At 32.3% G+C, this 14,460-nt stretch overlaps 1 protein-coding gene across 2 annotated transcripts in view; it reads right to left on the reverse strand.

Annotated features, from left to right (window-relative positions):
• The window catches only part of Cul3 (Cullin 3), a 37,363-nt gene extending 24,094 nt beyond the window's left edge, over window positions 1–13,269 (reverse strand). Inside the window, exons 1-2 of one of the 2 annotated variants that reach the window (XM_064057331.1) lie at window positions 12,763–13,269; window positions 11,997–12,194 (exon numbers count right to left, since the gene is read on the reverse strand). In XM_064057331.1, the coding sequence (XP_063913401.1) occupies window positions 11,997–12,194; window positions 12,763–12,828 (264 nt within the window). In that variant the 5' untranslated portion in view covers window positions 12,829–13,269. Of the gene's footprint in view, window positions 1–11,996; window positions 12,195–12,247; window positions 12,392–12,762 lie in introns of those variants that run through there. The other variant, XM_064057332.1, reaches the window with a different exon arrangement.
• Between the last annotated feature and the right edge of the window lie 1,191 nt (window positions 13,270–14,460).

Raw genomic sequence — 14,460 nt, forward strand, 5'->3', positions numbered from 1 at the left:
GCTGCTCTGTCTCGTCGTGTTTAAATAAACCACAAAACTACTTTTTTAATTCAATTATCTGCATAAAAGTAAAGCCAGACGAAAAACGAAGTCAAATATGCTTGGAACAAAATGGACATTTCTAACATTTATTTGACATTACGTCTCATTATTTTCATTTATTGTGACATTTCACTTAAATAAAATTTCTCAAACTTCGCGTTTATTCTGTTGTTCTAAATCATGTAAAACATTCACAACAAGAGACCCTTCAGAATCGACTTTTCCAACTTGACACCAATTTGGAATCGATCGATATCCAGAGTAGCATTTACGACCGATTTTCGCTTCTAAAAGTCACAGGATATGGACGGATTCTGAAACTCTAGACTCATATCAGTCACGTTTGTGTTTACGTTTGTCACTTTATCTGATATGTTAGTACGAGTCTATCACAGACATGCAGATGAATTTACGAGGACGACTCGACTACAATAATTTCTAATCACTCGATACATCATTCGTAAAAAAAATGTAATCAAACTCTGTTTACATGACATTAAAAGACTCGAAACTCGTGACATCGTTTTTTAAATTAGAAAAAAAAATTCTCGTTCACAGAACAATACGCTTTTAGAATGAAGAATCAGAACAATTTTGTTTCACTGAATATTTCAAACCTTTTTAGAAGGGTCAAATTGTTGGGTATTCATACGAATTACTACTACGGGATTCCTTTTACCTTCGATTATCCATCAGGAAAATTTATTACATAAACTGTAGGCGTTTGAATACAAAACCACAATAAACCGCTAAAACTTGCTAATTTTGTTCACATAATTAAATCTGTCAGCTTTTCCAACATTTTTGCCTACTTCTTTTGTGAAATTAAATTCAATCTGACTGCTGTAATCTCCAAACTTTATTCCACTTAAAATACAACATTGATTCGATCCTTTCCCACTGCCGGGCATCTCTGAACACAAATTTACAAATCTAAATTATTTATTTTTGAATATTTTTAGACAGGATAAATTTAATAATACCATAAGTCACAGACAAAACTTAGTTACAAAATTGATTTTCAACAATAGTACCCTACACTTAAAACTGCCAAAATATTGATCCTTTAGTCGCTACATTTAAATTAGAGTCTGGCAAATAGTGAACATTGACTTTCTATTTATTATAAACCTCTTAGGATTATGGAGATTTTAATTTACAGCCGATTGCTTTTATGAAAGGGTTAAAAGTCTATGAATCGGACGTTTACATGAACACGTTTTCAGTTCAGACAAACAAGCCAAGAAACATGTACGCATTGTAAATCATCATTATTGTACTCCCTTTGGTCACTTGCGCGCCACGGTTAGTTTACCAAATGTGGTAGGTCTAACCCCCAAAAAGGTCCTACGACTGCACAAATAGGAGACTGTAAAGATTGTCACTACCTATAGGTACTTAGCTGATAAGAAGTCTAGTAGCAGATCCACTTTTGTAAAGTGTTTCTTATAGATTTTTTAAAAAATAAAATAGTTTCTCAACAAACTGTTTTATTTTTTACAAGATAGACCTATTGGTAGAAAATTTAAGAGCAATAAAAATATTTGCCAATGTGAGAATATAACCAGTTGCCGGCATTACATAAGTTAATTCACGATGAATTTTAATCGAAGTAAAATTGAGACAAAATCTTTTATCACGTGTCTTATTAACAAAAGGTCCGAAATTATCGGGCGTCATAAGGAATTTGCTTACCAAATTTCCTAAGAAAAATCCCATAATGTAAACCAACCTTAAAAGAATCCGTACAGGATTCGCTAGTAAGAAAATTACCGGCAATTCGACCAATTATCCGCAAGTCTGACTACGACAGGCAACAATTGTTTATGGTATTAACCCTTCAAATGATATGCAAATCTTTCTGACCGCTGCGCACAACTGACCCATGTCCACTTATTAGGGGCTTTCAATAAGCAAAGAGAAAGTCAATGTTCATTATTTGGGGGCTTCTACTTTACGTGACTATAAAATGTAAGAAAATTGAGAATAGTTAAGCCAAATAGTAATCAGCTACATATAACCAGCGAGAATAACACAACAGGATTAAAATAACCACTGACGAACCTCTGACATGGGGGTAGAGTACCGAATCAATTCTATCGAAAATGTGCAAAATATGATTAGTTTATACTTGTGATTTATCACTATATACTTTTTAGAACTGCTTACAGGGTGATTAAAAAAAAAGAATGAATGAGTCAATTTATGTTATTGATTATATGAGAAACGACCCACTCCATTTTATTAGATTATTATTAATATTACATTGCCTCTATCCAAATTGAAACACATCTTTGCAAAAATGTTGATGACGTCATCAGAAAATTTTGGTTCATTTTAAACATACGCGTAGCACGCGTCTTTATATTTACTTTAACACTACATACATTTCTTTAATTTAACTTATAATGGTTCTCCTAAAAAAAAATATTCAAAATCAATTCCAAAAAGCTGGGTATATTTTATTGTAGAAAATTATTAAAATGGACCTGATCTTGTTTCCTACAAAATGCAGGTGTTTCAAAAACTTAAACTACTTGATTATGAAAACAAAATGGTTTAATCAAACAATGAACAATGATCGTCTCGCTGCAACATTTTTTAGTGATAAGGCCTGGTTTCACCTATCAAGGTACATAAACTCGCAAAATATGAGGATGTAGAGTGCAGAAAATCCTCATTATTTTGAAAAACCACCATTACACCAGCAAAAATTGGGGTTTGATGTGCCATTTCTTCGGGGAGTCAGAGAAAATTAAAAGATGCTGCAGGAATCCATTTACCAGCTAGATCCTGAAGAATTGTACAATGCATATTTTCAGCATGATGGTGTAACAGCTCATACCGCCCGAACAAATTTTAATTTGAACTTGTTAAGGAAATTTTATGACGGCCGTTCAATTAGTTCCCACACAGACCGTATCTACCCACCTCGATCACCTGATTTGACACCTTTAGATTATTTCTTGTTCCCGACTTTGAAAAACGCTATTTTTAAACATCAGTGAATACAACTGAAGACCTAAAAGTGACAATCATACAAGAGTGGGCAAGTGTTTCGCCATTATAGGTTAGATCACCCGGGATAAACGCCTCAGTAAATTTTAGGATCCAGATGAAATGTCCCCTGGATGGCGACACAGAAGCGGGGGATATCAATTTTGCTGTTTGTTGGATTTCCTTCTTTGTCGCTTTGCACAATTACTTTAATGAGCAAAGAACAATGGTGAAATTGTGCAATTTATGCCGTTTTTTTCCCATTTCAAAAATGAATCGTTCATTCCGAAGAATCAGTGTTTCGAAGACGGAAGGAAGTTAATTAAGCGAGAAAACGTGAAGTACTGAAGTACAACTTTATTATTACTTATTATTATCACTTTTTCCTCAGCTCTGACGTGTTCGCTATACTCTCGGAGGAAAAATTTTAACTTTGACTATTATCTCTACGCCTGACAGCACCTGAATTGCCATCTAACAAAATTATTTGAATTAATTTTATCATTTTTACTATCAATCACGAGTCTACGTATCTTGAACTAAACCACAAACCATTCATTTGTGGTGGATGGGTAGCGGTTTGTGGACTAAACTCTGAGCATAGTACACAGGGTGAATCACTAAGCGCACGTTCCTCGATGTCCCATTACCCAACGTTTGAGTAGCACAACCTAAAATTATCTTTTATTTTCAAATATACAAATACATTCTTGTTTTTAAATGGAACAGCATATATGTTTTTAGATTTCATTATATTATCCTTGGAGTCTTCCTAAGCTTTAAAACCATAGTGTATTTTTGAGAATCTGATGCGACGTTGCCACGTTATTCCAATTTTCTTAAACATTTTTAGCAATGCAATGGTTCGCAAAAAAAAGGCAATTGGTTTATTTTTAAAATATTTGTTACAACATTGTATAGCGATAAAACAAAGGTATGGGCTTTGTTGTGATGTAAATTAAGCTGACTCTTAATATACAGTTTTTATTTAAAAAAAAATCTAAAATATTACAATATTTAAATATCGATATTTAATTTTTTCAAATAGAGCTCCAATATTTTATTACTGCATCTTACACTATTTTTTATTCTCTTTTTTTTTTTTTTCTTAAGTATTTTCTATAACTAAAGTCGAGTTTCTGCATTTTTTCTCTTTTTACGAGACAAAGAAACAAAAAAACAAGAAAAAGGAGACCAATCAATATCGGTAATATAGGCTGCTTCATTAAAAAAAAAATGTAGGTTACGCCTCAAAAACAAAACACTATTTAATTGAAAATGATTTTTATACTTTGTTAACAAAATACGCTGCTTTATATACACATGAGTTGTTTCTATAAACAGTAAATATAGTGCACACTAAGTAGAATCCGATCACGATACTTCTAAAAATTACGTAACTCAGAGAACTGTCATGCAGCCCAAGACGTTGTTCAACATTTATTCATAGTCTGCAAATTCTTCACGATTTTATCTATTTAGTTAAACCCGGTATATTTAGTATTATTATTTAATTTAAGTGAATTAAACCTGTAAGTGATATATCAGGAAATAAGTAATTTTCATTGTTGTTGTTTTTTGTCAACTTATACTAAGTATTATAAGTTCATTTAAAAAGGAAACTAACATTTTTTCGCTTCTAATTAACACCAAATGTATTCATAAAGCAATAAATTTATAATAATTACTAATATTATTACATCACTAAAAAATCAGATGTAATTGTTTAAAGGTGAGAATTCAAAAAAATAAATCATGTAATTGTTTCCAGTTAAAAAAAATGCAGGCGTGGAACTGTGTAAAAAATTACAACAGTACTTCGGAAAAAAATGTAGAGGTGATCTAAAAAATCAATCCAGTAGCAACCACTACGTTTTTATTGAATTAATGTAAGCCACCCAGTATATTGCTTTAAATTAATGCATTTAAGTATTCAGCAACGCTTAATAATATATGCAAGAAAAAAAAGCGTTTTCATTGTTGGCAAATCTCATACAATATAATCTAGTTATAAAGAGAGAAAACAAAAAACTCAAAAACATTCGACAGATGAAACACATCAATCACAGTACAACTTTAATTGGCGACATACCAACGGAAATACTCAAACCAAGTACCCAATAAAGTTAAGAAAAGAAAACAATTCTAGCGTTAAGGTTTAAGTGCAAAACGTCCACAATAATACCAAATAAAAAATAAAAATTGTGGCCTCGGTGAAGTTAGTGCGTAGTCTATACAAGGTCAAGGTTATTTTTTAACTTCCATTTGGTCGCTGTTACTTCCCAATAAGCTAAACAAAATGTAAATTTCTCTATATGCATAGCAATATATTTAAATATAATAATCTGCAAATCATTTTTACACGTGATGATGATACAATTCACTGTAACTTTATAATCATAACAGAACAAATATGTATGCATTATGCACCGTACATTAAACTGAATGCATAAAATTAACAAGAACCGATTAAGGCGATTATGGACATGGAAAAAATTATTTCAACTACTTCGTCTAATTTTATAACATAATTCCGACCCCATTTTTCGTAGATATTATTAGCTCCAATCAACCCTAAATAATATGGTTCAATATTAAAAAAAATAATGTTGTTCACGACTCCGACAGCGTCAATCAAAACGCACAATAAATTAGATAAACACGCGATTTATCGAAGCACCACTACTCATAAAAAAATGGTAAATAATTTTAAAAATAATATGGTGATATCGCGTTGTGTTCAAGTAGATAACGTATAAGAATTATTTAAAAGAGGTGGTGTTACATTTCGATAGAAAATCTATTGCAACTTATTTCGTCTTCACCGACCGGTCACAATTTCGTCAGTTTTTGGAAAGATCATTGCTTCTCTAGATAAGACAATTTCACAATTTTTAACTTGAAAATTTATCTTTAACAAGACACGGAATTCTTACGGTATTGGTTGTTGTTGAACAAAAGACATGATTGTTGAAACCATGTTGCTATAGTTAGAATTGTTTTAGTCATTGTTCAAGGACATCTTGTATGTAATGTAGCTCATTAAATTTTGCATTATTGTATCGAAGGAACGGTTTTCTTTAAAAAAATATTAGGAAACAAATATATGTTTTGTAATATTTTAACTTTAATGTCTTGAATACAACTATTAAAGAATATTAATTTTGAAAATAAAAGGTCATTATTAAAAACTTCTTATAAAACCTCCAACGTTGTCGCTTTTGGTTTTTCTGGAAGTGTAACCGATTTTTTTAAATAATTTTTTGTTTCAAAATTTATTTCTGATTATAACCATTGTGGTCGAAAAATTACGACTATAACAACTTGCGGTTTTAAAAACTGATTACTATTAATTAACAATAACCATCTCAAATTTACGAGCCATGATGGTCGCATTTGAATAACAAAATTTGAAAAAGTGTCCACAGTGTCTAATAAATCTACGGTTGTCAGAAGTTCCCAATGAATATGTACCATTAAATTTACAGTAAAACTAAAATTTTGTAAAAAATTGTGGCCTCTCAAACTTTAAAATTTTATTTCCAAACGATTTAATTTTTATTATCAATTAAAATGAGGGGAAATAAACAAGGCGCTTCATCTAAGAATTACCTTTAGCTCTCTGTAACAGTATTAAGTATTTAACTTTGTATTTTTTATTGAAACACCCAGTATATTTTTTAATAAAAGAATCGTCTGCATGTTTTATCACAACAAATAAAAAACAACCAATATTCTAAAATTAATAATAAAAAGATATTGAGTAAAACAGATGAAAAATTAATATTTATTTATGAAAATCTAGTACCCTAAAAAATTAACAACCGTGTTTTCATTCGCAGAAGTTTATTAAATTTAACTAAAAAAATTTTTGATCGGCAAAATCCACCGTTAAATAAAATACAGACCGCTTCAAAATGAGAATTTAATTTCTGAATAATCCGAATATTTTTTTAAACGTCCGAACTAGCAAAACAAGCTAAAAATTAAAGTTTTCACAACAAACTTTCAAAAATGTGAGAGATCTTTGTCCCTCCACTCATCAAAGTAAACATTACCTTTTATGAAACCTCAAAGGAAATAATCAATATCAACTAAAAAGACACCCTGTATACAAAGATCATTAAACATACATTCGAGCTGTCATCCGTCACATTGGGCACAAAACTTCAACTTGGTTAAACATAATCAACAAACATTAAATCGTTTATGTATCGCCATAAAATGAAATCTAAGGGACGTTAAATCTGGACACCGAGTAGGTCTCCCATCCAATTTTCATCATAAATGTTAAAAATTAAGAGCAATTGTACGTAAATTTATGCTAACTGTATTTATATTATTTCTTCTTTAGATAATTTATATTATTTACAAACAATACACCACGTAGACATGAGTATTTGATATAGATCCTTGCAATCGCCATTTGATGGTTTATAAAAATCCCTACAAAAGTTAAAAAAATATCAATTTGTGTCGCGACGCCGACGCCATATATGCATCATATTTGCATATACTAAACAAACTAAAAACAATGGAGTTTACAAAATTTCTTATATTTCTATTCATTCTGAAAATACACGGCGTGGAGTTTTATCTAGGGTTAATCTAAAAATAGCATAGAGAAAAAACAGTGAAGGAAATACTAAAAAAAATAAAAACACAATCCAAGAACACTTAGATATACCGAGTGTCTGGAAAATGGCGGATTAACTCTTCAGTACGTTATTTACGGAGGTTTCGGGACTTCCAAAAAAAAAAAATAAAAAAAATAATTATGATGTAGATTACAAAAAAAAAACGTAATCTTATAAAAGTAAAATTGGCAACACGGCACACACCTAATCCGTGATTACCTTCGGGTTGCTTTCTGATTTCTTAGTAACGATGGTGGCTGAAATCCACTTTTTTTATTATTAATAACATTTAATAAGACATCTATGAATTACAAACAAAAACAAAATCAACAAAAGAAAATTCCTGAAAGCATATCCAACTAAACACTAGAGAAGATGTTCAAAATTCCTGCCTTATGCATATAAGTAAATTCGTAATGTTTCCAAATTTTGATCATTTTTTGTAAAATTTAGTCGTCAGTACTTGCTAAGATAAAATTGATTTTGGCAATGACATACCCTCTAAGAAAAGAGAGGGTGGGTGGGCGGGGCTAGTAGCTGCTAAGATAAGAGTGATTTTGGCAAATGAGATCCCTCTAAGAAAATAGAGGGCGGATGGGTGGAGTTAGTGCCTGCTAAGATAAAACTGATTTTGGTAAATGACATACTCTCTAAGAAAAGAGCGGTGGGTGGGCGGGCGAGTAGTTGTTAAGATAAGACTGATTTTTTCAAATGAGATACCCTTGAAGAAAAGAGAGGGCGGGTGGGCGGGGCTAGTACCTTCTAAGATCAGAGTGATTTTGGCAGATGACATACTCTCTAGGAAAAGAGAGGGCGGGTGGGTGGGGTTAGTAGGTGCTAAGAAAAAACTGATTTTGGCAAATGAGATTATAACTCCACCAAAATGTGAGAAGGAATTTTTTTACTATTTTTCCCAGACTCACCAGTTAATTGTTAAAAGCGTCGTTTTTTTCATTTTCTTTCATTTTCAGTTTCTCAATTTTTCAATTTTACAATTTTTCATTTTTCGATTTTTCACTTTCTCGTTTTTAATTTTTCGATTTTTCAATTTTTTGTTTCCTCAGTTTTTGAAGTTGTGATTTTTGTTTTTCATATTCTCGATTTTTTTAATTTCATTTTAGTGATTTCATATCACAATTTTTCCTTTATTTTTTCAATATTTCTTACGATTTTATAATTTTAAAATTGAAAACTGGTGAAATTCTTTCTTCACAGCCAATAAGAATGAATGATGAAAACGGAATAAGGGTGGGTGGGAGGGGCCCCAAGTACTAGCCCCGCCCACGCACCCTCTAATTTCTTAGAGGGTATATGATTTGCCAAAATTAGTTTTATCTTAGCATGTACTAGGCCCGCCCACCACTGAAAAATCGAATCGGTGAAAAAATAACGAAAATAAATATATACCTTTTATTTTTTTTAAGAGAATAACTATAACAGCCAGTAGTCATTAGTGGTTGTTATAGTTGTTAAGATAAGACTGATTTTGGCAAATGACATACTCTCTAAGAAAAGAGCGGTGGGTGGGCGGTCGAATGGTTGCTAAGATAAGAGTGATTTTGGCAAATGAGATACCCTTGAAGAAAAGAGAGGGCGGGTGGGTGGGGTTAGTAGGTGATAAGTAGAGAGCGGAAAATATGCAGCAAAATTTTGGGAAATATGATCATATGATATGCATCAAATTTATGCAAATATGCAGTAAATTTCTTAATATATGCAGAGATATGCAGTTGCATATGCTCCAAAAATTATAAAAAAGCGTAATAACCGAACTAAATTTATTTACAAATTACAAATTACAGGTTTCTCGTGATTACCTTTTATTAAAAAAAAATACATAAATCATATTGTAAAGTGTTTAATTAGATCTCACTGGCACATATATCACATTTTTAAAGATAAAATTTTTATACTAAAATATAAATATAGGTAAACAGAACGAATTTAAAAATAGTAGTAATCGACTATTTAATTACTATTTTGGCAACAATTTATTTCTAAATATTTTTCGAAATATTCTAACAAAAAGTTTTTCCGGTGATTCTAAAGTATGTATTTGGAAATAGAAAAACTACATCCACAGATATAAAAATACTTCGGTTTAGAGCAGGCGCGACAAAATACAGTTCCTTCTTGAAGAATAAGATCAGGAAAAGGTTTAATCCATAAATTAATTTGAGTTATCTTCGACATATTGACACACCTGTATCGCTCTAAATGCTTTCAATGCACACTCAAAATGAAAAATAATAGGATAACGTCCCTTCGACTACCATACAACATACCATTAAAACACTTAAATAACGAACAAAAATATTGAAATGAACGGTATTTCCAAAAGTAATTAGGGCCCGAATTTACCTGGAAGGTTGGCTTAACACCCAGTGGTTTCTCCAAACTACCATAAAACCCAGACCTTTCCTAGTTATTTGAAACTCAGGACAATATTTGCAATATGATTAATGAAATTTCGTCTTTCTAGATAAATGCCAATTGAATGACAATAATTTTTTTTTCAAATTAGCACAAAAATCGATAAAAATGCAAAATATGCACCCGTTACGTGAAATATGCAGCAGAAGGCAAATATATGCTAATATGCAATTTTTTTATAGCTGTATTCATTTTTAATTAGCATGATTCGTTCACATATTAAATATCAAGACTTATATGCAAAAAATAAAGGATATGCAAATTTCATAAAATCCGCTCTCTAGTGATAAGATAAAACTGACTTTGGCAAATGAGATTATAACTCCACCAAAATGTGAGAAGGAATTTTTTTACTATTTTCCCAACTCAGCAGTTAATTGTTAAAAGCGTAGCGAAAAGTTAATCCAACATTTTCCAGACACCCGGTATATGGATGTAAAGAAAAACCGAAAAAGATAGACATTTTGCCCTTACATACGTGACATCAGAATTGTCATACTAAAATGATTTGTCAAGAAAATAAATTAGTTTATAAATTTTAAGAAATAATAAATTTAGTTCTTTGGCACAGATAGTACATGTTTGAGAATTGAGAAGTTGGAGTAGGGTATAGTTTCCAGATGCATATTCTCACCAAAAAATCTATTAAAAATAATAAAATTGACTGCATTTTCCAGAATAACAAACAATAAACTTCAAAAAAACTAAATTCCCAAATTTCAAACATAAAACAACATAAAAAGTTACTGCCAACGGATTTTCCAGAGCTTAGCACTTTTGAAACGAAACAGAGGGAACAAATCAGGAGTTATTTTGTTTAGAAAAATAATAAGAAATTATTTAATTTTAGTAGAGAATATCATTCTAAAATCAAAATGCAACAACAAACATTTGCGAATATGTAGTTGTTTATGTTGAAAATGAATGAAAATAAATCTTATCCAAGACGAAATCTTTAAGCATCATTGTCATTAAAGTGTCACTTTAGAAACTAGTTAGCACAAACATAAAATGTCCATTAAAGGTGGTCACTCAAAAAAAATTAGCGAGTACTAGCTGACTTACAACGAAACAGAGGTAAGTAATTTTTTTTTTATTTCAGAAACATTTCTTTAAATTAAAGTTTTCGAAAAGGCTTTAAACCCGGTTTATATAACCATTTAATCACGTCATTAATTTAATCGCTAAAGGAAGCAGCCACATGATCAAATTCAACCAATCAGAACCTCAGATTCACGGATTAATCGCAGATTAGGTTTGAATTCGAATTAAATATTCCATTCGCCTACTAGAAGCAGCCGTTGAGTTTTGTTTACAAGAAACCTCTGATGGAAGAGATACTCGACTAATAATAAAGCTGCATCTAAAATTTAAAACTAACAAGATCAACTGTTATTTTTGAAAATAATCTTCACAAGAAAAGGGTCAGACAGATTACTGGCATTTTTTGAAAAAGCTTGACGTATCGTTTTCAAAAATGAGCTGCGTTTCTTGTTTAACATGTCTAACATTACACAACTCGCTATTAAGGATTTAAATAAATCCCGGATTTAAAATCAGCTGAAATGATTTCACGAACGAAACAGCAATTAATTGTAATTTCAAATAAAAGTTATTGCTTTTGTTAAAGCATTTAAACGCTCCTAAAATTAAGCACTAATCAATGTATACATAAGTTGGAATAAAATAGTTTTCTCTTATAGTTTCACATGAAATTGGTGGACGCATTTATGGACGAACAATTATGTGATGTTTTATTAGAAAAATTTATTTTAGGTGTGTTTTAAAAACGAGTCGATCACAAATTACCCTAAAGCGACCTGACCTTGTCAAGAGTTTAAAAATATTCCAACTTGCAGTGATTCAATAAATAAAGTTTCAGCTTACCTTTGATTCTAAATGATGAGTAACAACCTCCTTGAGCCCTGTGTACAACTTCTCTCCATGTTTATGTAATACCATAGTGTAGGCATTCCTATACAACTCCTCGAAACTTAATCCCGAATTATTCTTTTTCTGTATTTCTTGAATGGCATTCTTGAGGAGGGCCCATATGCTCTCCACAAATTTCTCATCCATAGTCATCTACAACAACAAACCCCATTGTTTGAAAAATCAAAACAGAACCACACAAATACTGTCGTGAACGTTATATCTCCAGGGGGGACATTCTGCTCGCAAAAATGGTCGTTTTTCATATTTAGCACGTTAAACACATAAATTTTGCGAAAATTCAAAAGTGGTTATGAAAGAAAAGTGAAAAGAAATGACAAGTATGACAATGTGTGATGGTTTTTGATTTTGTTCGTCTGGAAAGAGCGCGTGGGGGAGGAAACATGACGAAATAGCTCGTTAAAGGGAGAATGGGTCGGGTCGTGGGCATCCAAAAATGGCCCCAAACGGCCTTTGTTGTTTTCGCTCGGATGACAGATCCACAACAAGGTGGCTGTGACGGCGTCCAAACAAAATGACGAAATGTGGGAATTTCGAAAAAGCGGCGGCTGTTTATGGAAATTCGGCGGTGAACGTGCATATTGTGACGATAAGTGTTATTCAATTCTGATTTTGGACGGTCATTGACGATAATTATCGCGCGAGGTATATCGGTTTGACATTTGTAGAGGACAATGCACTTGGGTATCTGCAGACTTACAGGGAAGGCTCGGATCCTCATTTTGCCTTCCTTCTTGTTGAGAGAGGAGTTCTTCATCGCTGACATTTTCGTGTCTTGACCACAACACCACGCACCAAATTCGGCAATCGCGATCACTCGAAGCGGAGCTGGGAAAAGGTCGCTTTTTCCGGCGTCGAGTCGTTCTTTTTGTAGCAACAAGCACTCATCTTTAACAATAACACTAAACAACGATACTTGTTCTGTTTTTGGGGTTCGGAGACGGCAAAAAAGCGATCACACTGGCGAAAGTCAATCACACGAGACGGATTTCAATTGGCGGAAAATCTCGGACCTCGATTGTCTTTTCGCATCGGACGCGGATCGGGATGTTTTAGGGCACGCGAACTTCACATCGCCATTGTCAACGTCGAGGAAAACGAAGAGAAAGTTTCTTTTGCTCGCTATTCAGCATTCAGCTGATTCGTTTTTTTATTAGGTTCACGCAGGGTCGCCAACTTGACACTCGCCGAACGCGAATATCCCCGATTTCGGAGAAGCGAAACGTCATGTGGTGTCGTCACCGTTGCTCGAGCGGGTCAGGTTTGAGCTCATGGGCGGCGACTGCGTGGGCGCATCGGGGGCCCGACCATTCACGATACCAAATTATGAGACAGCAACAGATTACCGAGCGTATTTATTGCGCTATTTTGGGCTGCATTGTAAAGATGATTATATTTTTATTACTGATTATTATACAATATTTTGTTATTACATTTGAAACGAAGTATGTTAAAATTTCTTCTGTTGGCAAAACCAGACTTTCTTATATACCAATGACTTGCGTCACACTCTTGCTGAGGGCAGTGGAGGAACCTACAACTCTTTTTTTTTCCATGATAAAATGATATTAATTTTTATAGATGTATTTAATGCAGCTTTTTTCAAGTTCTAAGCCCATGAAAACAATTCATTCAGAATCAACCAAAAAAAGTGACAAAGAAATATCGTAAAAAAGCACCATCCCCATACTGACAAAAAAATTGGATCAGGTTGATCTGTTTAATAAAAAATACTACTTGACTACTTCCCACCTAAAATCTACCCATAATAAATTTATTAAATAAATAAAGATTAAAAAATCACTCTACTGTTTGGTTTAAAATATTGTCCCAAAAAGTTTTCGTTTCAAATTCAAAATTTGTTATAATCAAACCAAGAAATTTTTCTTCTTGTCCTGTTTATTCTATCTGAGTGTTTAGAGATTATGGAAACCCGCAGTAAGGAGGCGCAGAAGTCTAATAGACCTCACTCTAGCCCTCACTGCTGGGTAAACTTCATAGATCTTTCTTCAGAACAGAATTGTGTAGACACAAAAAAGAAAATCAAAGAATTTCTAGAAAGTATAAAAATATATTTACATACCAATGGAAGAGCATTGAGGTCTATTCACATTCTTAAAAATAAAACTACATACAGTTAAAACTACACATATTAACAAAAGAAAAATATTCATTCATTTCATTTATTGACGGTTCATGGTAACCAATTATAACACAGGAAGATATAATTTAAACAATTTTTGAATTAAACGATTTTTTTTAAGTATTGAGGCAGATGAAATGAAATAATTAAAAGATGGAAAGATCTACCGCAACCATTAGGGACATGTAGATAAAACATTTGAAAAACTGTGTAACAATCAATAACGGGTGATAACACCTTATAAATAAACAGACA

This window comes from Zophobas morio, unplaced genomic scaffold (assembly GCF_036711695.1).
Source record: "Zophobas morio isolate AGI-343-1 ecotype UQ-CSIRO unplaced genomic scaffold, CSIRO_AGI_Zmor_V1 ptg000017l, whole genome shotgun sequence".
NCBI classification, from domain to species: domain Eukaryota; kingdom Metazoa; phylum Arthropoda; class Insecta; order Coleoptera; family Tenebrionidae; genus Zophobas; species Zophobas morio.